The sequence below is a fragment of the Xenopus tropicalis genome, chromosome 3 (assembly GCF_000004195.4).
Source record: "Xenopus tropicalis strain Nigerian chromosome 3, UCB_Xtro_10.0, whole genome shotgun sequence".
NCBI lineage: Eukaryota > Metazoa > Chordata > Amphibia > Anura > Pipidae > Xenopus > Xenopus tropicalis.
In genome coordinates, this window is record NC_030679.2 from 147344025 (window position 1) to 147369657 (window position 25633).

Consider the following 25633-nt stretch of genomic DNA (forward strand, 5'->3'; position numbering starts at 1 on the left):
CTATGGCCAATGAGTGCTTGAAATCACAGCACTGCACTCCCTTTTATTATATATCATTATTCCCCTCTCAAGATTCCCCCCATTAATTAGGGAAGAAATAATTTCATATAATAAAAGGTAACGCAGCGCTGGGGTTCTAGGTTCTAGGTACCTGGAGAGGAGGAGGAGAAGGTTCCCTCTATCTTCCTATCATCACCAGCAATAAACCCTCAAATTCCTAGAAAAATCTCTAAGGTGTAAAACATAACATTTTATTTTCCATTTAAACTACATACACAAACACATATACAGGGCAAGGACCTGTTATCCAGAATGCTTGGCACCTGGGGCTTTCCAGATAAGGGATCTTTCTATAATTTGGATCACAATACCATCAGTCTGCTAAAAATCCATTTGAACGTTAAATAAACCCAATAGGATTGTGTTGCCTGGGACCAAGTGCAACGTCCTGTTTTATTATAACAGAGAAATAGGAAATCATTTTTAAAAATTGAAATTATTGTTAATATTTCTGTAATTCGGAGCTTTCTGGATAATGGGTTTCCGGAAAACGATCCTATACCTATATATATAAATATACATACACACACAAGTATATACATACAATATGTAATGTAATAAAGTAATATATATAATATATACAGTGTATAGATTATATATACACAGAATATACATAAACTACATGGCAAGTCATTTCTAATATTCCCAATATACAATATATCTAAAATAAATGATCAGTATATACAGGTACAGGCAGATTTAAGGCAATTAAGAGCCAATCATGTCACACCAATTACACATAAGGCATCAGGCTAGAAGGACACTATGTGGTGTAGCCAGAGAGATCCGGTATAGCTGTGGGTATAGCTGTGGGTATGGCTGTGGGTATGGCTGTGGGTATGGCTGTGGGTATGGCTGTGGGTATGGCTGTGGGTATAGCTGTGGGTATGGCTGTGGGTATAGCTGTGGGTATAGCTGTGGGTATGGCTGTGGGTATAGCTGTGGGTATGGCTGTGGGTATAGCTGTGGGTATAGCTGTGGGTATAGCTGTGGGTATAGCTGTGGGTATGGCTGTGGGTATGGCTGTGGGTATAGCTGTGGGTATAGCTGTGGGTATGGCTGTGGGTATAGCTGTGGGTATAGCTGTGGGTATAGCTGTGGGTATAGCTGTGGGTATAGCTGTGGATATGGCTGTGGGTATAGCTGTGGGTATAGCTGTGGGTATAGCTGTGGGTATGGCTGTGGGTATAGCTGTGGGTATAGCTGTGGGTATAGCTGTGGGTATGGCTGTGGGTATGGCTGTGGGTATAGCTGTGGGTATGGCTGTGGGTATAGCTGTGGGTATAGCTGTGGGTATAGCTGTGGGTATAGCTGTGGATATGGCTGTGGGTATAGCTGTGGGTATAGCTGTGGGTATGGCTGTGGGTATGGCTGTGGGTATAGCTGTGGGTATAGCTGTGGGTATGGCTGTGGGCATAGCTGTGGGTATAGCTGTGGGTATGGCTGTGGGTATAGCTGTGGGTATGGCTGTGGGTATGGCTGTGGGTATGGCTGTGGGTATAGCTGTGGGTATAGCTGTGGGTATGGCTGTGGGTATAGCTGTGGGTATAGCTGTGGGTATGGCTGTGGGTATAGCTGTGGGTATAGCTGTGGGTATGGCTGTGGGTATAGCTGTGGGTATAGCTGTGGGTATGGCTGTGGGTATAGCTGTGGGTATAGCTGTGGGTATAGCTGTGGGTATAGCTGTGGGTATGGCTGTGGGTATGGCTGTGGGTATAGCTGTGGGTATGGCTGTGGGTATAGCTGTGGGTATAGCTGTGGGTATAGCTGTGGGGTAACTGGGGGTGCAGCAGGGTAACACTATAATGAAGTAAGAAAGTGAGATACTTACAGAGAAGAGTCCCCCCAAACGTACGGCTGTGCCCCGCTCTGCCACGCTCGCAAGCTGACCCCCTTCAGGGGTATGAGAGGGTTCCGTGGAACAGAGCTTAAGGCTCCCAAGTCAGAATATATATATATAAAGATATATACACTGTACAATGTACATGTCCAGAGACACAATAAATAAGAGGAAATGATAGATATAAAAGGCTAAGAAAATAAAGCACAAGCCGACCACAAGATGTTTCCCTGTGCCACGGGGCATATAGGGAGCAGCCTTCTGTGTTACTATTGGGCAAGGTGCAGTGTGCCCGGAGTCAGGCTTACTGAGCCCTTATATAGGGGGGACCAATAACCTGTTTTGCATGATTATAGACTGTCACGGTTCCGCAGCGCTGACGTCAGCCTGTAGGTGGCAGTGTTGGGCGAATGCATTTCTCTCTGGAATAAAACACACAGACATTGCATTACATGAGGGCTTTCGGTGCGACGGAATACACATGGATAATTCTGCAAGCTCCGCACAGTTTTACACTTAATTCTAACGTGCTGATTCCTGATATTTAGTGCATCACTGGAATTAATGATTTCTGATTGGCTCCTCAGCTATAGTATAACAGGTATAGTATAGTATAGTTACCCAGCGTGCCAAAGGCATCAAGACACTCATTAAACCTGCATGTTGCCCACTTAGTGCAACAGATTGGGGGGGGTTCTTCCTGTTTCAGCACAATAATGGCCCCCGTGTCTGCTCCATAGGCTGAGAAGGGAAGAACCTGACTGTTCAACCCAAATGGATGAATTGTAACCCCGACTGTGGAGGGCCTGATCCCCAATATCCGTGCCCAACCCAGACAAGGCAACTAACCCGAATTTGTGGGCATTGCCCGCATTTAGTACCCCTCACGCGGTCCCCCGTAGCAACAAGTCAGTCGTCTGTTAATCCGCTGTCGGTAATCTCCACCGAATTCCGGGTTCGGTTCAGGATTCTGCCTTTTTCAGCAGGATTCGGATTCGCCCGTATCCATGGTCCTGGGTGAACCCAATCCGAATCTTTAAAATCATGTGACTTTCATCACATAAACACGGAAGTGAAAGATTTTTCGCTGGTTCTTTTTAACCCTTCTTTACCTTCGTTTGTATATGCAGCTTAGGATTTGGTTCGGTATTCGGCCGAATCTTTCACGACAGATTCAGGGTTCGGCCGAATACCAAAATAATGGATTCGGTGCATCCCTAATAGATTTTACCCAAAGTCCTCTGATACCCGCCTGAAGCATTAGAACGGCTGGGGGTCAGGAAAAGCTCAACCTGCAACCGACCCTAGCTCCCCCAAATGCCCTTTATTGGACCCGTACCCAACCCGTACCCATATATTTCCACTCTGTCCGTACCTTCTGTGCACGACTTAGGTTAAAAGACAGGGAAAGAGTGTAAGTCCCGAGTCTGACCCAACCCGAACCCTCACTGTTCACCCAAATCCCAACCCTAACCCACCCGACCTAAGGGTAAACCCACCCATCCCTACTGCATTGCTTGTTGTAAAGCACTTTGAGCCCAAGGCAAGAAAATCCCTTTATAAATAATACCCCTACCCTTAGCAGGGTGGAGTCAGAATGGGGGTAGAACTGGGCACCTCTGGCTAAAACTCACTCAGATCCCTTCGGGTCCAAGCTGCCATCTCTTCCATATTAACGGACGCACATCCCATCACCAATAATCCAACATGTAGCACGAACCTTCCCAGAAGCATAGGGGTTGCAAAGGGAGGGGCAACTGCGCTTGAATCCCCTTGGCTTGGGGAGGTTGGACTAGTGGGGGCCCCCAAACCTTTGCCCATAGAGTGTAACATAAGCGAATGCTCTGTATCAGACAAATAGGATCACGTCACCCACAATTCTCAGTTGCCAAAGGGCCGATTCCAGAAGGAAGTAAAGTCAGCAGAGCCGTCAGCCAATCCCATGCCAGGAGGGTGATACTGATCCACTCGGGGCTAATTCCGTCCTGTAATTGGGAAATATATAAATAGGAAATAACATATCAATTGTTTAGGGAACATGGGAAATGTTTCACGCACGACTCTCAAATGGGGGTCACTGACCCCGGCAGCCAGAAACTAAGTGACAGCAGCACTGAGTATGTGCTGTGAAAAAGCAGAAAAGAAGATGGGGGGCTACTGGGGCATCTGTGGGTGCCTTGGGCTGGTACAGAACCCAAAAACATAACAGGGGTCATTTATAAATGCAGAGAAAAAGTGCATTTTGATGCAAACACCTAGATGGGGTTTAATGCACAACTGAATATGGGGAGAAGTGTGGGGGTGCAACTGTGCTTGCAGGGACCCCTAAAGTGTAGCTTTCCTACTTCTCTGTTAAGGCTTACTTTCCCTTTAATACTGTGCTGAGCCAATTAAAATTCTGCTTTACACTCAAGCCCTAATTGGAGGATGCGGCGTTTGGCCACATAATCCAATTAAGCATTTGGCGAGTTCCTAATTAGAATGGTGCCGGCGTGTTTATTTACACACACGTTTATTGCGGCTAAATCGGTAAACACTTCCAGCGAGAACAGAAAATGTGTTTACGGGAAGGGAAGAAAGGCTCAGCGTGTAGCAAACAGGCTTTTGTGCCAGCCGCGGGGGGAAGCTCAGGCCAAAGGCAGTGATTTGCACAAATGGCACAGAAACTTTCTTACCTTTCTCTTCTGTTCCCAGAGGTTTAACTCTTCAATTCCCGGGCACAGAGCCGCCATGGAAAGGTTTCTGCTGCACTTTAGCCTCTATCAGAGATCAGAGAGGGATAAAGGAAAGGTGTAATTAACCCACAATAGGAAGAAGCTGACACTCGCATTCTCTCCCGTACCCTAGAGGTGTGTGGTGAATCCCTACAAGGTGCCCCTGCCGCTGGGCAGATACTGGGCGGGTAATAATGCCCAAAAACTGCATTGAAAGTCAAATGTTATTCCAATTTAAATGGTTTGTTCCCCTTTAACATTAGCATGATGTGGAGAGTAAAGGTAACCAAACATTGGTTTTCTCGCCCGCGGCTATTCTTTTCTCGCCCGCGGCTATTCTTTTGTTGCGCGGCTATTCTTTTGTTGCGCGGCTATTCTTTTCTCACCCGCGGCTATTCTTTTGTCGCCCGGTTATTCTTTTGTCGCCCGCGGCTATTCTTTTCTCGCCCGGGGCTATTCTTTTCTCACCAGCGGCTATTCTTTTGTCGCGCAGCTATTCTTTTCTCGCCCGCGGCTATTCTTTTCTCGCCCGCGGCTATTCTTTTCTCGACCGCGGCTATTCTTTTGTCTCGCGGCTATTCTTTTCTCGCCCGCGGTTATTCTTTTGACGCGCAGCTATTCTTTTCTCACCCACGGCTATTCTTTTGTCGCGCGGCTATTCTTTTCTCACCCGCGGCTATTCTTTTCTCACCCGCGGCTATTCTTTTCTTGTCCACGGCTATTCTTTTGTCGCCCGCAGCTATTCTTTTGTCACGTAGCTATTCTTTTCTCGCCCGCGGCTATTCTTTTCTCGCCCGCGGCTATTCTTTTCTCGCCCGCGGCTATTCTTTTCTCGCCCGCGGCTATTCTTTTCTCGCCTGCGGCTATTCTTTTCTTGTCCACGGCTATTCTTTTGTCGCCCGCAGCTATTCTTTTGTCACGCAGCTATTCTTTTGTCACGCAGCTATTCTTTTTTCGCCCGCGGCTATTCTTTTGTTGCATGACTATTCTTTTCTCGCCCGTGCCTATTCTTTTCTCGCCCGTGCCTATTCTTTTCTTGCCTGTGCCTATTCTTTTGTCGCCTGTGACTATTCTTTTGTCGCCTGTGACTATTCTTTTTTTACACCCGCGACTATTCTTTTTTTACACCCGCAACAATTTTTGGACCGCCGCGAATCCATGCCTGGCGAAAGATTTAGTCCATCACTACTTATGGAACATACAGACACCCAGGGGCATTATTCCCCTACACACATATACATGTGTGCCTATAGGTCCAATGGTGCTTATAATATAGGGAAATGCAGAAGCCCATATGGCTATACTTCATATCATGAAAGCAGCAACCACTCTGGGCATATAAGCACTCAAGCAGCTCCCCAGGGGTCACAAAGTTTAGAAGGAAAAAGAACTTCAAAGTTACATTAAAGGAAAACAATCTGTTGGTTAAGTGTTCATTCCTGGGGTGTAGTTTTCCTTTAATTTGCAGGAAAGCAAAGTACTTAGAACTGTTAAGCAGTAATGCAGGGCTTTAAATGGAAAAGAGTGCCCACAAGGAGCAGCAGCCTGGCACAGTGGGAGTAAGCTAGGCACTTAGCTGGGCAGGGATCCCTTTTAGAGACCACTTAGGAAAGGCAGAAATAGCAGTTAATGTAATAAACATGCAGAGCTGACGAGACATGTACCCAAACTGGCAGTTAGTCATGTTTATGCAAGGCCGTGCCACTGCCACTGCACAAAACGAGGAGGCCGTAAGTCAGAGGCTAATGTTCATACGGGGGCAGCTGATGGAAAATCAATTAAGGGGTCGAGGCAGGATAGTAGGTCCATTTCCAGCCCCCCCTTACCGGTGGGGGCTCAGTAAGGTCACCTTTAGTCACTGATGGCACAAACGGGCATTTACGTTCTGTACAATAACAGGCATTTAATCAAACGAGGAGAGATGGTCAGAAAGAAGGGTACAAGGAGCCAGGGTGGCACCATGGACACATTCTGTCTGCCACCCTTGCACCCTGATAGCTTCAAATTAACAGGGTGCTATGTCAGTGGCCAATGTTATGGGTGATGCATGGAAATAACAGCACCTACTTACCTGGGGGGCCCAAAGGATCTGAGTCACCCATGCTAAGAGGCAGGATTTGCAGATCTGGGTTCCCAGGCAAGAGCACCCACACGTCTGTTTGCAGATCTGGGTTCCCAGGCAAGAGCACCCACACGTCTGTTTGCAGATCTGGGTTCCCAGGCAAGAGCACCCACACGTCTGTTTGCAGATCTGGGTTCCAAGGCAAGAGCACCCACATGTCTGTTTGCAGATCTGGGTTCCAAGGCAAGAGCACCCACATGTCTGTTTGCAGATCTGGGTTCCAAGGCAAGAGCACCCACATGTCTGTTTGCAGATCTGGGTTCCAAGGCAAGAGCACCCACATGTCTATTTGCAGATCTGGGTTCCAAGGCAAGAGCACCCACACGTCTGTTTGCAGATCTGGGTTCCAAGGCAAGAGCACCCACATGTCTGTTTGCAGATCTGGGTTCCAAGGCAAGAGCACCCACACGTCTATTTGCAGATCTGGGTTCCAAGGCAAGAGCACCCACACGTCTATTTGCAGATCTGGGTTCCAAGGCAAGAGCACCCACATGTCTATTTGCAGATCTGGGTTCCCAGGCAAGAGCACCCACACGTCTATTTGCAGATCTGGGTTCCCTGTCAAGAGCACCCACATGTCTGTTTGCAGATCTGGGTTCCAAGGCAAGAGCACCCACATGACTGTTTGCAGATCTGGGTTCCCTGGCAAGAACACCCACACATCTGTTTGCAGATCTGGGTTCCAAGGCAAGAGCACCCACACGTCTATTTGCAGATCTGGGTTCCCAGGCAAGAGCACCCACACGTCTATTTGCAGATCTGGGTTCCAAGGCAAGAGCACCCACACGTCTATTTGCAGATCTGGGTTCCAAGGCAAGAGCACCCACACGTCTATTTGCAGATCTGGGTTCCCAGGCAAGAGCACCCACATGACTGTTTGCAGATCTGGGTTCCCTGGCAAGAGCACCCACATGTCTGTTTGCAGATCTGGGTTCCAAGGCAAGAGCACCCACATGTCTGTTTGCAGATCTTGGTTCCAAGGCAAGAGCACCCACATGTCTGTTTGCAGATCTGGTTTCCAAGGCAAGAGCACCCACATGACTGTTTGCAGATCTGGGTTCCCTGGCAAGAGCACCCACACGTCTGTTTGCAGATCAGGGTTCCAAGGCAAGAGCACCCACAATTCTGCCCGACCTGCTGGGGAGGAGATAAAAAGAGAGACGGGGTTTAGAGAGAACCAATAGGAGGCCAGTTTGGAAGATGATGAGACGGAAATGGACAATTGAAAAGTTCTTTTGACCAAGTAAACCCAAGCAAACCCGTCATCTGCCCCCCAAAAATAAGGCGAGATGTTACTGGGCCCCAATTCAGGGCCTCAAAACATTGATAAGTTGACCAATTTTACCAAATATATTGAAATTGCTCGTTAATTAGGGCGTGGCTGGGCCCCGTGCAACTGCAGGGTCTGCCTCCCCGGTAGCCTCGCCTATGGGCAAATCATCAGGAGCCATTAAAGGCATATTTATATAGCTGCCAAGTTCATACAAGTGGCTAAGGTGCACCATGTGTCACTTGGGCCCCCACGTGCTCCTGCAAGGCATTCTGGGAAGCAAAATGGCTCCCTAGCACCTCCACACTAATTAAATGCTGCACGAGTGTATATATAGGAGCAACAAGCCATTCCTGGGGAGGGGAGGGACTGGATGTATGGGCGACTAGGGCCAGCCCTGTTAGTAAATGCAGGTAGTGGGGGCGGAGCCTAAGCCAAGCAGGCTGTTCAGCTTTGCACCTTGCCAGTATCCAGGGATCATGGTGAGTGTGCTGGAGGAAGGCTGCCTCTCCCGGGGCTTTGCGCTCATTGGGCTCATTACTGTGGGCTACGTAGCCATCACCCAAGGCTGGAGGATACTCTGCGGCTTCAGAGCCCACTTTGTGTCCCACTGGTGGAAGCCCAACCTCAGGCAGTATGGAACCTGGGCCGGTAAGTGCCTCATTGTGTGTGTGTGTTGCACCGACGCTGTGGCATTTGTCTACTCTGTATGTTACCCGACCACTTCCGATTGTAAGCTCTGCGGGGCAGGGACCTCCTTCCCATCTATACAGGCAGCAGCGTAGCCGCCTAAGGCTCACTGTGTTTGCAGATTAACAAGCTGTTTACCCTGATAGGTTAATGTCCACACATACAAGTTAATACAAAATCTTGACCTGAAATGGAATGTTTTACAGAGCCGGCTAAGTGCTTTATTATAGCTTATCACTCTCCTACCCGCCGAGATAATAGGCCACTTCTGTACCATGCCAGCGGGTATAGTATTACTAGTATTACAGGCAGACTGTTGCGCTGTGAAGCCACATAAAGCAGAATGCTCTGTTATACAGATAGCTAGAATCTCAGCCATAAAGCAGGGCAGGACTGCTGCTTACAATGGGGGGATCAGATAGGATCTGTGCCACTGTGACAGAATGCTCTGTTATACAGATAGCTAGAATCTCAGCCATAAAGCAGGGCAGGACTGCTGCTTACAATGGGGGGATCAGATAGGATCTGTGCCACTGTGACAGAATGCTCTGTTATACAGATAGCTAGAATCTCAGCCATAAAGCAGGGCAGGACTGCTGCTTACAATGGGGGGATCAGATAGGATCTGTGCCACTGTGACAGAATGCTCTGTTATACAGATAGCTAGAATCTCAGCCATAAAGCAGGGCAGGACTGCTGCTTACAATGGGGGGATCAGATAGGATCTGTGCCACTGTGACAGAATGCTCTGTTATACAGATAGCTAGAATCTCAGCCATAAAGCAGGGCAGGGCTGCTGCTTACAATGGGGGGGATCAGATAGGATCTGTGCCACTGTGACAGAATGCTCTGTTATACAGATAGCTAGAATCTCAGCCATAAAGCAGGGCAGGACTGCTGCTTACAATGGGGGGATCAGATAGGATCTGTGCCACTGTGACAGAATGCTCTGTTATACAGATAGCTAGAATCTCAGCCATAAAGCAGGGCAGGACTGCTGCTTACAATGGGGGGATCAGATAGGATCTGTGCCACTGTGACAGAATGCTCTGTTATACAGATAGCTAGAATCTCAGCCATAAAGCAGGGCAGGACTGCTGCTTACAATGGGGGGATCAGATAGGATCTGTGCCACTGTGACAGAATGCTCTGTTATACAGATAGCTAGAATCTCAGCCATAAAGCAGGGCAGGACTGCTGCTTACAATGGGGGGATCAGATAGGATCTGTGCCACTGTGACAGAATGCTCTGTTATACAGATAGCTAGAATCTCAGCCATAAAGCAGGGCAGGGCTGCTGCTTACAATGGGGGGGATCAGATAGGATCTGTGCCACTGTGACAGAATGCTCTGTTATACAGATAGCTAGAATCTCAGCCATAAAGCAGGGCAGGACTGCTGCTTACAATGGGGGGATCAGATAGGATCTGTGCCACTGTGACAGAATGCTCTGTTATACAGATAGCTAGAATCTCAGCCATAAAGCAGGGCAGGACTGCTGCTTACAATGGGGGGGTCAGATAGGATCTGTGCCACTGTGACAGAATGCTCTGTTATACAGATAGCTAGAATCTCAGCCATAAAGCAGGGCAGGACTGCTGCTTACAATGGGGGGGATCAGATAGGATCTGTGCCACTGTGACAGAATGCTCTGTTATACAGATAGCTAGAATCTCAGCCATAAAGCAGGGCAGGACTGCTGCTTACAATGGGGGGGATCAGATAGGATCTGTGCCACTGTGACAGAATGCTCTGTTATACAGATAGCTAGAATCTCAGCCATAAAGCAGGGCAGGACTGCTGCTTACAATGGGGGGATCAGATAGGATCTGTGCCACTGTGACAGAATGCTCTGTTATACAGATAGCTAGAATCTCAGCCATAAAGCAGGGCAGGACTGCTGCTTACAATGGGGGGGGGGATCAGATAGGATCTGTGCCACTGTGACAGAATGCTCTGTTATACAGATAGCTAGAATCTCAGCCATAAAGCAGGGCAGGACTGCTGCTTACAATGGGGGGGGATCAGATAGGATCTGTGCCACTGTGACAGAATGCTCTGTTATACAGATAGCTAGAATCTCAGCCATAAAGCAGGGCAGGACTGCTGCTTACAATGGGGGGGATCAGATAGGATCTGTGCCACTGTGACAGAATGCTCTGTTATACAGATAGCTAGAATCTCAGCCATAAAGCAGGGCAGGACTGCTGCTTACAATGGGGGAGATGAAAGCAAGGCAACCCATGACACAATTTAGCCGAAGTTCGTTCTTCTCCGGGTCTGTTAATTAATTAGTCGGCTTCTTAAAAACTATTTTGGGAGTAGGAACCAGTAGCGCAGAAAATATAACCGGTCGCACAGATACTGTTTGCCATTATACAGCTACGGGAAATCTGAGTGTCAGTTTTGCTTTGCTTTATAAACAGGTGAGGCAGGTTTGGGAGGGAATCGCTCTCCTACCATGTTACGGGCAGGTAGGCGGCCTTATACAGGTACCTCTGAGTATCACTCATGTATTATACGGGGTAATGTACCCCCTACTGTAAATGATAAGGATATTAGCAGTCACTGAGGGGTTCTGTGCCCCCCATATAAAGGCACAAGGCTGCAGGTTGAGTTATACAGGGAACTCTGAGTATCACTCATGTATTATAAGGGATAATGTACCCCCTACTGTAAATGATAAGGATATTAGCAGTCACTGAGGGGTTCTGTGCCCCCCATATAAAGGCACAAGGCTGCAGGCTGAGTTATACAGGGAACTCTGAGTATCACTCATGTATTATAAGGGATAATGTACCCCCTACTGTAAATGATAAGGATATTAGCAGTCACTGAGGGGTTCTGTGCCCCCCATATAAAGGCACAAGGCTGCAGGCTGAGTTATACAGGGAACTCTGAGTATCACATATATATATATAAGGGATAATGTACCCCCTATTGCAAACCCTTTTAAAATCCTCCCTCGCTGTATCTTGTAGTGGTGACGGGGGCTACAGACGGGATCGGCAAATCCTACGCGGAAGAGGTGAGTATTTCCTTCCTGCCTGAGTTTGGTTGGATGTCAGTAGGTCACTTACACACTCTGATCTTGCCCCCAGTTGGCCCGGAGGGGATTCGACATTGTCCTGATCAGTAGGAGCCCAGAGAAACTGCAGAGAGTGGCAGAGGGGATAGGTAAGGGGCTGCGGCCACATAGGGACATTCAGCTTTTGTATATAGTGATCCTACCCCCCCTTATATATTTATATATAGTGACCCCCCCTTAACTGCCCCTTCCCCAGTGTAACCAATCCCAACTGGGCCAGCCTTTCCCCATAACTGAGCCCATTCCCTTTATCAGCTTAGTCGCTCTTCTCTGTACTTTCTCTATTTCATTACTGCCCCCCCTTATATATTTATATATAGTGACCCCCCTTATATATTTATATATAATGACCCCCCCTTAACTGCCCCCCCCCCCCAGTGTAACCAATCCCAACTGGGCCAGCCTTTCCCCATAACTGAGCCCATTCCCTTTATCAGCTTAGTCGCTCTTTCCTGTACTTTCTCTATTTCATTACTGCCCCCCCTTATATATTTATATATATTGATCCTACCCCCCCTTAACTGCCCCTTCCCCAGTGTAACCAATTCTGCTGAGAGACCACCAATAAAATGGGCTCCCATGCAGGCTAGTGATATACGGGCTGGTACCCCATCACACCATTTGCAGGTCGCGGGCAAGTTTGGGGTGGAGCTCCTGAACCCGTCTGCAGGGCGAGGCTGGGTCGGACTCTATAAATAGAGGGGAGAAGCTGGGTCACGTAGGGTTGGGAGCGGGCGGGTTAGGGTGTGGGTAGAGTTTTTCCCAACCTGCACACAATCATTAACGTGGGCATATTCATTAATTCCTTTTCCTTTTACTCATTAGAACAGAAGAGTGGACGCAAGACCAAGATAATCCAGGCAGATTACACGGGAGATGTTGGGATCTACACGCCCATAGAGGAAGGTCTAAAGGGACTGGATATAGGAGTCCTAGGTAGGATGGACCCGGCCCGATGATTAAATATTAGTCATTGAAGACAATTGTCTGGCCAGCTGTGTAATGCTCATTGAAGCCAAGGATCTGTACCTTCGTCCTTCCCCAGTACGACCCATCGAATACGTGTTTATAGTTCTAGTTCTATATAGTTCTAGTTCTATAGGGGGGTCTCTACACATTATCGAGACAAGGCGAGGCAGGGTGGGGTATCTATCCAACCATGACGGACTGAGAATGCAATGTAAAGTTGGATTTGGTAACCAGGCCAAATGTACCACACTGCCACATTTTGCTCCATGCCTAAAGGTCCCCATACACGGGCCGATTGTAGCTGCTGATATGGGTCCCTTGGACTGATTTGGCAGCTTATCGGCCCGTGTAGGGGCAGGAACGATGGGCACACACAACCGATATCTGGCCTGAAATTGGTTAAAAGCTTCAGTCGGATCGGGGGCCGCATCATCGACTGCCCCATTGCCGCCATTATAATTCAATCGTTTGGCCATCATGTTCCCCGATATCGCCCACCTGTAGGTGGGGATATCGGGTGAAGATCGCTGGCTTGGTGACCTCACCAAGTGAGCAAATCTTCACGTGTATGGGCACCTTTAGTCAATGCTCTATCCAAGAGGGGTAGATGTGGAAGGCATGTAGGCAACGAGGAGCACAGGGCAGCTTTCCTAAGTTCTTGTTAGATGGGAACTAAGGGGCATACATTGGAACCCTTGGGGAAAGTAAACAAACCCTTGTTTGGTATCCATCCTTTGTGCCCTTGGGCTGACTGGTCCAGTACCATGATGGTCATTGTCTGGCCAACTTTAACACGCACTGATATTATTGTATGAAACAAAGCTTCATACGATATTCGGTGATTGTATGGTGGATTGAGGAGACGACCGATATCGCAAAAGCCTTGGATTTTGCCCACGCTAAAGCTGCGTTTAGGGCTGAATCGTCAGATAGGAGTAGAATTCCTATTGTTTCTACCTACGATTCAGCCCTGAACGTCAGTGGAGGGTACGAACGATGACCAATGGGCGCAGGAAAGATCGTCAATGTTACTTGTCTGGCCAGCTTTAGTAAACGATCCGCTCGCCTGGCGAGGTCGCCAAGTGAGCGGATCTTCTCCTGATATCTCCACCTTAGGGTGGGCGATATCGGGGGAATTTAGGCCAAATGTCCGAATTAGAACGACTGTTAAGGGTGCAGTCGGTTCAGGGACCGCATCCGTCCCCGATCCGACTAAATCTTTTAACCTGCCTGATCGATATCTGCCCGATTTCAGGCCAGATGTCGGTCGGGCAGGCCCGTTGTTAGTGCCCCACCACGGTGTATGGCCACCTTTACACCTTGTGCTTCTTATCTATTGCAGTGAATAATGTTGGGATGGCGTATTCTAATGAACCAGTCAGATTCCTCGATGTTCCGAATGTTAAAGAGGTAAGCGGCATTATGGGATTATTAAATTATTTTCTATTTTTCCTCTCTCCAGAGGTCCCAAAATCCCTTGTTGCCAGTCTATGATTCACCCTGTACATGGCTTGGCTATTACGTTTTGTTTCCACGTAAGATGGCACCGGGGTGTGGCTCCGGCCTAAGGTGCCTGGGTGCCCTCTCCATGTAGGACACCAAAGGAAGGGAATGATAGAGATTTTTTGCTTGTGGGAAAAGGACTGGATATAAAATGAAGCTGCTGCCGGATAGGAAAGACAAATATGAGCCTGGTTTGGGCAGGGCTGTTAGACTCTATCAGATATAAACTGCCGCATTAGTCACCATTCAGATTTATTTATTGGGTAAACAGGCCCTGCCTTATATTCCAACCTCATTCATTTTCTCTCGTTTACCCACAGCGGTTAACGAACGTCATCAACTGCAACATCGTGTCTGTACTGCAGGTAAGTGACTGCTCTTGTACTTCTCTTAGATGGGGGGGGAGGTCTTTTCTGCCCCCGGTAGGGTCACACGATCAGGGCTGGGAGTCTGCCCCTCCCACTGTAGGGCCACACAGAGGTTTGCCCTCCTCCTCCACAGACATATGGAGAGACATAGTGAAGGAGACAGGAGGTCCCTCCCCCAAGGAGTGACACTATGGTGACTGGCTAACGTTATGTTTTTATCCCCAGATGACCCGCATTGTGCTTCCGGGCATGCTGAAGAAGTAAGTATACAGTCCATTGTATCGGTGCAGATAGGCCCACTGCCAAAAAGAGTGATAATGAACCTGGAGGGTTGGCAGAGTCTTAATAACCCCATGGGGAGGGTATATTACTTGTACACAATGTCTCTGGCCAACCTTCTCTTTCTCTGTATTTTAGAAAGAAAGGTCTGATCATTAATATCTCCTCTGAAGCTGGGAGTCATCCCTTCCCCATGGTTGCAGTGTACAGTTCAACTAAGGTACAAAGTCCAGTTCAACTAAGGTACAAAGTCCAGTTCAACTAAGGTACAAAGTCCAGTTCAGCTAAGATTCAAAGAACAGTTCAACCAAGGTACAAAGTACAGTTCAGCTAAGATACAAAGTCCAGTTCAACTAAGGTACAAAGTCCAGTTCAGCTAAGGTACAAAGTCCAGTTCAGCTAAGGTACAAAGTCCAGTTCAGCTAAGGTACAAAGTCCAGTTCAACTAAGGTACAAAGTCCAGTTCAGCTAAGGTACAAAGTCCAGTTCAACTAAGGTACAAAGTCCAGTTCAGCTAAGATACAAAGTACAGTTCAACCAAGGTACAAAGTACAGTTCAGCTAAGGTACAAAGTCCAGTTCAACCAAGGTACAAAGTCCAGTTCAACCAAGGTACAAAGTACAGTTCAGCTAAGGTACAAAGCACAGTTCAACCAAGGTACAAAGCACAGTTCAACCAAGGTACAAAGTACAGTTCAACCAAGGTACAAAGTACAGTTCAGCTAAGGTACAAAACACAGTTCAGCTAAAATACAAAGTACAGTTCAACCAAGGTACAAAGCACAGTTCAACCAAGGTACAAAGTACAGTTCAACCAAGATACAAAACACAGTTCAGCTAAAATACAAAGTACAGTTCAACCAAGGTACAAAGTACAGTTCAGCTAAGATACAAAGTACAGTTCAACCAAGATACAAAGTACAGTTCAACCAAGATACAAAGTACAGTTCAACCAAGGTACAAAGTACAGTTCAACTAAGGTACAAAGTGATCAGAACAGTCAAGGAATCCAGTCCACTAATATACCCCTCTGGTGGGGGAAACAATAATTTTTTTAAAAAGGAAGTTTGCGAGACGTTTTCATGTAACGAGCAATTCTCCTGATTTGCCTTGATGGACAGCCATGGAATTTGTATGCAATAAGCTATGGTCTAAAGGCAGCCATACACGTCCCGATCTCGTACACTCTATGATCGGGCTGTGGCCCCAACAGAGATCGGATGAGGGGCCACACACTTTAAGGTCATCTTTCCATTTACAATTAATTGTTGTTCGATATTATCGGTTCTTGTATGGCTTTATTAAGTGGTTGTCCTTTCTCCATAGGTCTTTGTGGATTACTTCTCCCGATGCCTGCATACAGAATACAGTCCCCAAGGGATCACAGTCCAGGTAACTATTCCTGTGCAGAGGCAGCTCCCACAATCAGAACAAACCCTTCTGGAGTGGCATTTACACTTGGTTTTCAAAAATCAAGAATTTTTCAAGTTGAAAAATTTGTTTCCATGAACCCTCTTTATTTTTCCCAAATAGGAAGTGCTCCAGCAGCCATTTTAGGAGCACTGGCACTCGAAATTATTGGAAAACAATAATGTGTTTAGGTTTTACTTGAAACTAGGTGAAATAGAAAACAATGATGGGATTAATTTCCCCTTGCCGATATGTGAAATAGAAAACAATGAGGGGGATTAACTTCCCCTTGAAGATGTGTGAAATAGAAAACAATGATGGGATTAACTTCCCCTTGTCGATATGTGAAATAGAAAACAATGAGGGGGATTAATTACCCCTTGAAGATGTGTGAAATAGAAAACAATGATGGGATTAACTTCCCCTTGTCGATATGTGAAATAGAAAACAATGAGGGGGATTAATTACCCCTTGAAGATGTGTGAAATAGAAAACAATGATGGGATTAACTTCCCCTTGAAACTGGGTGAAACAGACAACAATGAGAGGATCAACTTCTCCTTGAAACTGGGTGAAAATGTGTTAAGGACAGTCACAAATTATGGGAGTTAATTTTGAAAAACTAACAGAAAAATCGAGTACTGGCAAAAACCTATTCGTAAATCTCGAAAATACCAAGAAATAAAAAAAAAAAAACCCCAACAACATTTTCTCAAAATTGCTTAGTAAATGTGTCCCTTGTATCCAGGGTCGGACTGGGGGGTGAAGGGCCCCAGGGGCCCTGCAGGTGCCAGTGCCCCCCCCCCCAAGGGCTCCCCCAACCCCCCTCGCAGGGCCCCCCACTCGACGTCATCCCTAGAGCGCATAAATTTAACGCGTCGAGGCTGGAGCTATTGTTTCCAACGTGATTCGAGCGAAAGAACCCAATACAATTCAATCAATGCAAACAAGACAAATGCACAAATTGCTTGCAAATCAATTCTACTGCCGATACCTCCCATATAATGATGGGCCTAACCTGGAATCCTGATGGTGAGGGCTGGATGGGCCTCTTCTCCAATAGCTTTTTCTACTTTGTAAATCTCCTCTTGTACTTCCAAAAGACTCATCAAAGTACGAGTTTGAATCCCGAAATGGGTAAAATTCGGATTAGATACGATAATTTCTGATGATCGGAAATGTCACGAATAAATCGCAATAGTCACGATATTATCGTATTGGCGATCCGAAAGTCACAATTTTTGTATCCGAACGATCGTAAAAAGAGGGAAAACCTTTCTGACTGATTTTGGATGCCTCCCATAGGGCTCAATGGCACTCTGCAGCTCCAACCCGGTCCAAGTCACGATACCAAAGCTTGAACGAATCCGAAACTTTCATACTTGGCGCGACAAATACGATTTTGTCACACAAATTTCGCAAAGTACGAAAAAGTCTCAAAAAATACGCACTGTACGAAAAGTTCGTATTCGGAAACAATCGTACTTTGATAAATGTGCCCCTTGGAGTTCCATAACGTTGGCTTTTCATGAAACGGGAAACGTATAATATCTTCTCCATGGACTTCATGGTTCTTACCAGTCTTCTCTCTCCACAGTCAGTCATGCCTCTCTTGGTGTCCACCAACATGACATTTGGGATCAAGAGTAACATCTTTGTCAAGACGTCAGACAGCTATGTCTATGATGCGCTGAACACCGTGGGATCCACCACTCGTACCAATGGCTGCCTCTCCCATGCCCTTCAGGTACGTTCTTAATATCTCCCCACGTTTGAGATGGTGAGCAGAAGCCTGGAGAACATTTTTTGATAATGATGATTATATCGTACACAGATCCGCTGCAAAATAAAAGTATAAGCTAAGGATCGAGAATCCAAACCCAGTAATCACCTATAGCGGTGCTGTCCAACTGATTGCATGCAGTGGGGCCCATTATTTATCATGTTGCATGTTCAAGGGCCATACAGTAAAGTCTATGGAGGCCAAGACACACGGAGCTACTAGTAGCAGCTACTTGTCACAGCTACAGAAATAGGCTGATCACTTACTGATAACTGTCTCTACGTGTGTTTTAGCAGAGGCAATTCTCAGTATTGTCTATGGCAGGGTATATTCTGGCATTTAGTAGCTGCTACTAGTAGCTCAACCCTAAAGGGGTACGATGTAGAGAGTAATATGCTGAGACCATTTGCAGTTGGCCTTCTTTTTTTATTATTCGTAATTTTTGTAATCATTTCAGTTTTTGTTCGGCAGCTCTCCCATTTCGAATTTCAGTGGCATTTTGGTTGCTAGGATCCAAATTACCTTAGCAACCAGGGTGTAGTTTGAATGAGAGATGAAGAGGAGAAGGTCTGAATAGAAAAAAATAAGTACTATAAAGTAACAACAATTAAACTGCTTTTTCACAGAGCAAAAGAGGCAGAAGAAGGCGGCAAATAATTAAAAAAACTATAACAAATGAATAATGAAGACCAATTGAAACGTTGCTTAGAATTGGCCATTCTATACTATACTAAAAGTTAACTTAAGGGGGATTAGTTGCCGCGACTTTTAAGTAAGTCTGTTGTGGTGACTAATCGCAACGACTTTTCTTCCATGTAATAGAAGTCGCAGCGACGAAACGTTCACGAGTTTTCGCTATGCAGGTTAATTGGCGCGGCTTTTAAAAAAGTCACGGCGACTAATAGCCCCGTGTGTCTTCGCCCTAAAGGTGAACCACCCCTTCAAGCAGATTGGGAGCCATAAAAATTAGGGAAGCACCTAATCCCGGATTCGAGCCGAATCCCGGCTTTTTTTGAATGATTCGGCTTCTTTTTTAACCTCTATTCTGGGGATTTTTTTTCCCCCTGACCATTTTTAACCCCCTCAGGGTGGGTTCAGGGGTTCGGCCGAACCCAAAGAAGTGGGTTTGGTGCATCCCTAATAAAAATCCTTTGGAGGGCCACATTCGGCTTTCGGGCCTCCAGTTGGACAGCCCTGACCTATCGTAACACAACATACACGAAGGGTAAAATTGCATAATGAAGAATACATAGGGCTCATTTACAAACATGGCGGATTGCGCCTGTTTCTCGCTTTCTGCATCACAAATAACCCCTATAGGAAATTAAGAGTAAGGCACATATTTCCAAAGCTGAGTAAGCGGAGTTACGAATTCCATCACCGCCACTTTAACACCACGGTACGGCATGGAAAGTCCAACAAATTTCTGTATGTTTTTTTTCTATGCATATTTGCAGCCAAGCGTAAAAAGCCTGAAAAGACGTGTAAAAATGGGCGTGCCCTTTGTGCATAGCATTTTACATAAACAGCATCTCTGCCATACAGCCCCCACCTTTCTGCCTGCACTCATTCTCATGTAGATTCTGTATAACACAAGCAGCTCAATTGCAGCTCTCTCAACTACCTCCTAGTCTAGTATGAAGCTCCACCCCCTTTTCTTTGCTGAGCTCTCCTTCTCGCTCTGACTGTACAGGTGGTCCAAGAGGTGCCTACAGTGCATGTCTGATTGATTTCCATTGGAGCAGAGACAGCAAGCGTGCACAGAGGCACAGAGAGAACTCAGCCAAGGGGACAGAGCTTCAAGCTAGACTAGGAAGTAGCAGAGAGAGCTGCAGCTGAGCTGCTTGTAATACAGAATCTACATGAAAATGAGTGCAGGGCAAAGGGTATGTTACTGTCGGGGCTTGTATGATAAAAACCTTACTTATCTTTTAAAGAAGACATATAGGATAAGGGAAACACCCACTAATCCTGTAGGCAGTAATGAATATTTGGTGCTAGTTTCACTCTGCGCTAAAAATTAAGGATGCACCGAACCCACTTTTTTGGGTTCGGCCGAACCCCTGAACCCACCCTGAGGGATTCGGCCGAATCCCGAGCCAAATCCTAATTAATATATGTTAATTAGGATCCGAAGGGGTTAAAAATCGGAAAAAAATCCCGAACTGAATCCGAGATTCGGTGCATCCCTACTAAAAATTCATTAATTTTAAAGGGGCCCCTTTATTGGAGCTCCTTATAGATCTGCTAGGGTGGGCGGTTTTAACGGTCCCTACCAAAAGCACAGTAGGAGGGGGATAGCCAATCACAGCCCTGCCATGATACAAGCCAAGACTTCAGTTCCCTCCTAGGTCAGCCTAGCTGCTGATTGGTTCCTAATAAATCCACCTGAAACATCCGTTTCTAAGCACATTCCTTGTATATTTAGGGCAGTACAATTAGCACATAGTTTTATCATTTTTCCTTCTCTATGCAGAGTTACTTCTTCCATCTTTTTATCTCGGACTTTACGCTCTCCTCCAACATCCTCGCTATCCTTGGCCCCAGAGCTCTGAAGGCACTAATGAAACGAACAATGACAAAGACAGACTAGAGGTGTCCCGACGCCCTGTGACGGGAAGAGCGTCGCCATTTTATCCAGCAACAAGAACCAAAGGAAAATACAGGAAGATTCCGAGAAAAGCTCAAGATGCCAGAGGTGTATTCAGGGGGGTTAATACGAAAACGGATATTTTTAAATATGAATAAAAAGGTTTTATGATCAATGAAAAGTATTGGTGTTCATAATATTTGAATTTTACTGGAGGACCCGGAGACAGGGAGTTACAACTCAGCCTGCAGCCTTGTGCCTTTATATGGGCACAGAACCCCTCAGTGACTGCTAATATCCTTATCATTTACAGTAGGGGGTACATTATCCCTTATAATACATGAGTGATACTCAGAGTTCCCTGTATAACTCAGCCTGCAGCCTTGTGCCTTTATATGGGGGGCACAGAACCCCTCAGTGACTGCTAATATCCTTATCATTTACAGTAGGGGGTACATTATCCCTTATAATACATGAGTGATACTCAGAGTTCCCTGTATAACTCAGCCTGCAGCCTTGTGCCTTTATATGGGGGGCACAGAACCCCTCAGTGACTGCTAATATCCTTATCATTTACAGTAGGGGGTACATTATCCCTTATAATACATGAGTGATACTCAGAGTTCCCTGTATAACTCAGCCTGCAGCCTTGTGCCTTTATATGGGCACAGAACCCCTCAGTGACTGCTAATATCCTTATCATTTACAGTAGGGGGTACATTATCCCTTATAATACATGAGTGATACTCAGAGTTCCCTGTATAACTCAGCCTGCAGCCTTGTGCCTTTATATCAGGGGTCCTCAAACTACGGCCCCCCAAGTTGCCATAAAGTGTGCACGGCTTTCCAGCTACAGCAGGTCGGAAGGGAACGCCTGGTACCTGGGGAGGGCGAGTACGGAGCACTTTCTCATCCCATTGCTGCTGCCCTCACTCACTGGCAGCTCCCACCCTGCGGCTCTCTGAGGGGGTGGAGGGGATCCTAGGAGCTGTAGTTCATCAGCATCTGGAGAATCCCAAGGAAAGGGTATATGTGTAAAACTACCCCATTGCTGCATTTATCCCTGTAATTCACTCTACTGGGTGACAAAAAATAAAAGCTTTAGTCAGTGGGTGCTGGAAGTTGGAAGTACAACAGCTCTATCTTTGGCTGTTCCTCCTGAACTATAATTAATAATTGGAGTTTAGTTCATGAGGAACAGCCAAAGAAAGAGCTAAAACGCTTTTGTCAGGATTTAGATTAGGGCATCTGGGTGCCTGAACTGCCACATCGAAACCCTGCCGCATTGCAATGCATCGAATACTCCCAGGTAGTCTTCTCCTAACTTAGCCCTTATTTTGTCCCCTATCTGGGGAAGAGTTTGCCCCTTGTTTGCAGATGACACCCAGCAACACCATTACAGCTGCTATATTTGCCCACTATATGGGGCTAAATTAGCCCTTTTTTATGGCGTACTCTAACCTACTCAGTGAAACAGGGGAAACTCTTGGGGATCCGGAACTTCCTGCCGTAAACGAAGAGTAAAATATTACTTTTCTGCAATTTCTCCCATTGTCTTCTGCTAACTTAAGGTGGCCATACACTGAAATATCCACTTAAGGTGGCCATACACTGAAATATCCACTTAAGGTGGCCATACACTGAAATATCCACTTAAGGTGGCCATACGCTGAAATATCCACTTAAGGTGGCCATACGCTGAAATATCCACTTAAGGTGGCCATACGCTGAAATATCCACTTAAGGTGGCCATACGCTGAAATATCCATTTAAGGTGGCCATACGCTGAAATATCCACTTAAGGTGGCCATACGCTGAAATATCCACTTAACGTGGCCATACGCTGAAATATCCACTTAAGGTGGCCATACGCTGAAATATCCACTTAAGGCGGCCATACGCTGAAATATCCACTTAAGGCGGCCATACGCTGAAATATCCATTTAAGGCGGCCATACGCTGAAATATCCACTTAAGGCGGCCATACGCTGAAATATCCATTTAAGGCGGCCATACGCTGAAATATCCATTTAAGGTGGCCATACGCTGAAATATCCACTTAAGGTGGCCATACGCTGAAATATCCATTTAAGGTGGCCATACGCTGAAATATCCATTTAAGGTGGCCATACGCTGAAATATCCACTTAAGGTGGCCATACGCTGAAATATCCACTTAAGGTGGCCATACGCTGAAATATCCACTTAAGGTGGCCATACGCTGAAATATCCACTTAAGGTGGCCATACGCTGAAATATCCACTTAAGGTGGCCATACACATTAAGATCCGCTCACTTGGCAAGGTTACCAAGCGAGCAGATCTGCTCCCGATATCCCCACCTACGGGTGGGTGATTTCAGGCCAGATGTAGGTTGGGCAGCATGGTTGTTTGTGCCACTACACGGGCCGATAAGCTGCCGAATCGGTCTAAGGGACCAATATCGGCAGCTACAATCGGCCCGTGTATGGGAGATATGGAATAGATCCAGTTGTTTGGCCAGGCATTAACGTTATGTAGGCTGTCAAGGTAACGACAGCATCAATGAGCCAATGAGCTCCTCGCCCTGACATTGTTAAACCTAACCAAATGGTATCTGCCAGATATAGTTCGGGTAGACCAATCTGAAGGTCCCACACACATGCCAAAAAGCTACCGACTCAGTCCGTCATGGGCACCTTTAAGCCGGCCATACACATTTAGATTTTAGTCTTGTTCCAACAAACGTTCGTGCGTTTAAATCGAAAAAGCCTGAAATTGTAGGGTAAAGCCCACGTGGGAGGGTGTTCCGAGCATGAAATCGTTGGCAGCACCAATCATACAAATGTGACTCCCACTGTAGGTCCCCCAAGGGTATCGGCAGATACACAATGCTGCACAGATTGTATCCTTATCCAACCAGAATTTTCAAACCTATCCCATCGACTAAACGACCAATCGCCATGGTATGAAAATTATCGGGATGATAATCCTGAGCTCAAAAATCGATTTTATCTGTACGAGTACGGCCAGCTTTAGCCCTTGTCCTGAATCATGACAAGCCTCACCCTAGTTTCTACAAAAAAAACTGGGATCTTAAGGTCCCCATACACGGGCCGATTTTAGCTGCCGATATGGGTCCCTTAGACAGATTCGGCAGCTAATCGGCCCGTGTATGGGCACTAACGACGGGCCTGCCCGACCAATATCTGGCCTGAAATCGGCCAGATCTCGATCGGGCAGGTTAGAAAATCTAGTCGGCTCGTTGATGTGGTCCCCGGACCGACTTTTGCTATGCCCGTCGTTATAATTCAATCGTTTAAAAATCATCCTGGATTTTCCCGATATCGCCCACCCGTAGGTGGGGATATCGGGAGAAGATCCGCTCGCTTGGTGACATCGCCAAGCGAGCAGATCTGCCCGTGTATGGAGACCTTTACACTAGAGTAAAAAAAACCCTAAATACCATAGATTACCTTTGGTCAATATGACCCAGTCTTCTTCTAAATTATCCATTCGTTTACAAAAACTCCTTCCTTTTTGGTCAGATTGGAAGAAGCGGCTCCGACGGCAGCAGGCGTTGTTGACAACCAGGAAAATATATATCTTTTTGGTCATTGTTAAGAGCTCTGAGCAGAGCCAATCAAAAGCATTTTAACTTTTGGTTAAATACTGGGAGCAGAGGCGGGACCTGCTGGTAAATATGGTGGATCCTGCTGGTAACCATAGAAACAGAACAAAAAAGGATGCACAACTGCTGCAGTGTAACCAAGTGTTTATTGCGGGGTACCAATAACCAAACGTTTCAAGGGCTTCACGTCATCTTTATCAGTGGAGTCCTGTTGGTAACCATGGTGGGTCCTGCAGGTAACCATGACTGATTCTGCTGGCAACCACAGCAGGTAACACTTTTTTTTATAGGTAACCATGGCAGGTATTGCTCCAGTGGTGGTGGGTCCTGCAGGTAACCATGACTGATTCTGTTGGCAACAATGGCAGGTAAAACTTTTTTTATAGGTAACCATGGCAGGTATTGCTCCAGTGGTGGTGAGTCCTGTTGGTAACCATGGTGGGTCCTGTAGGTAACCATGACTGATTCTGCTGGCAACCATGGAAGGTAGATATAGGTAACCATGGCAGCTATTGCTCCAATGGTGGTGGGTCCTGTTGGTAACCATGATGGATCCTGCTGGTAACCATGGCAGGTAACACTTTGGCAGTGACAGGTTTTATAGATAACCATGGCAGCTATTGCTCCAGTGGTGGTGGGTCCTGTTGGTAACCATGGTAGGTCCTCTAGGTAACCATGGCTAATTCTGCTAGCAACCATGGCAGGTAGATATAGATAACCATGGCCGGTAATACTCCAGTGGTGGTGGGTCCTGTTGGTAACCATGGTGGGTCCTCTAGGTAACCATGGCTAATTCTGCTGGCAACCATGGCAGGTAATGCTCCACTGCTGGCAACCATGGCAGGTAGATATAGATAACCATGGCAGCTATTGCTCCAGTGCAGCTGGTAACCATGGTGGATCCTGTTGGTAACCATGGCAGGTAAGACTTTGGCAATGCCAGGTTTTGTTGGTAACTATGGCAGCTATTGCTCCAGGGCAGCTGGTAACTATGGCAATAATGCGTTTCTCTTTCTTTTCCCGGGACATGTAGAAACTGTGAATTGACAGAAAAGTCCGGCTCTGCCCCATTGGGAGCGGAGGGATCTGAGGCAGCTATTAGTACTGAAAGTACCTCAAAAACTGCGACATAATTGCAGGTCCCAACGAATAGAGAAAATAATGACTGACTGAATCTTAGACTGACTGACTGTTGGCCCAACACTGGGAGCGGCACCCTCCTCAGAGAAAGAAGTCTGTGCCACTGACAGAAGTAAAAGAGGCAAATAGTGAGCAGTCCCAGCACAGATCCCTGCGCCAACCAATTATCCCACACTGACACTGACTGGCCAACTACGTCA

General features: G+C 46.6%; 2 protein-coding genes across 5 annotated transcripts; one reads left to right on the forward strand and one right to left on the reverse strand.

Moving 5' to 3' along the window:
* Positions 1 to 1948: 1948 nt before the first annotated feature.
* Positions 1949 to 25630, reverse strand: LOC101730300. 4 transcript variants are annotated; one of them, XR_001923424.2, is made up of 5 exons: positions 24139 to 25630; positions 6686 to 7873; positions 4576 to 4659; positions 3777 to 3885; positions 1949 to 2322 (listed from the first exon to the last, which is right to left on the reverse strand). XR_001923424.2 is itself a non-coding variant. In XM_018089857.2 (4 exons), exons 1-3 carry the CDS (start codon positions 24278 to 24280, stop codon positions 4607 to 4609), a joined length of 1380 nt encoding a protein of 459 aa, XP_017945346.2. In that variant the 5' UTR covers positions 24281 to 25630; the 3' UTR covers positions 1949 to 3885; positions 4576 to 4606. The 4 variants fall into 4 exon arrangements, 3 of the variants coding, with proteins under 3 accessions (XP_017945346.2, XP_031755422.1, XP_031755423.1); XM_018089857.2 differs by having other exon boundaries at positions 1949 to 3885; positions 6686 to 7870; XM_031899562.1 differs by having other exon boundaries at positions 1949 to 3885.
* On the forward strand, positions 8370 to 20866 carry LOC100497556 (estradiol 17-beta-dehydrogenase 12-B-like). The gene is made up of 11 exons (XM_002941820.5): positions 8370 to 8657; positions 11678 to 11724; positions 11798 to 11873; positions 12610 to 12720; positions 14096 to 14163; positions 14577 to 14621; positions 14850 to 14884; positions 15042 to 15123; positions 16229 to 16294; positions 17910 to 18059; positions 20572 to 20866. Exons 1-11 carry the CDS (start codon positions 8414 to 8416, stop codon positions 20686 to 20688), a joined length of 1041 nt encoding a protein of 346 aa, XP_002941866.3. The 5' UTR covers positions 8370 to 8413; the 3' UTR covers positions 20689 to 20866.
* Positions 25631 to 25633: the final 3 nt, after the last annotated feature.

What these genes read in the sequence shown, in the direction of transcription:
- LOC101730300 (XM_031899562.1), bottom strand. Translation starts at nt 24,280, where the DNA reads ATGACCAAAAAGATATATATTTTCCTGGTTGTCAACAACGCCTGCTGC. An exon ending in CTGGGTCATATTGACCAAAG is followed by an intron (nt 7,874 to 24,138) that starts GTAATCTATGGT and finishes TCTCCTCCCCAG; the next exon opens with CAGGTCGGGCAGAATTGTGG. An exon ending in AGATCCTTTGGGCCCCCCAG is followed by an intron (nt 4,660 to 6,685) that starts GTAAGTAGGTGC and finishes GATCTCTGATAG; the next exon opens with AGGCTAAAGTGCAGCAGAAA.
- LOC100497556 (XM_002941820.5), top strand. Translation starts at nt 8,414, where the DNA reads ATGCAGGTAGTGGGGGCGGAGCCTAAGCCAAGCAGGCTGTTCAGCTTT. An exon ending in GCAAATCCTACGCGGAAGAG is followed by an intron (nt 11,725 to 11,797) that starts GTGAGTATTTCC and finishes TCTTGCCCCCAG; the next exon opens with TTGGCCCGGAGGGGATTCGA. An exon ending in ACATCGTGTCTGTACTGCAG is followed by an intron (nt 14,622 to 14,849) that starts GTAAGTGACTGC and finishes TTTTATCCCCAG; the next exon opens with ATGACCCGCATTGTGCTTCC.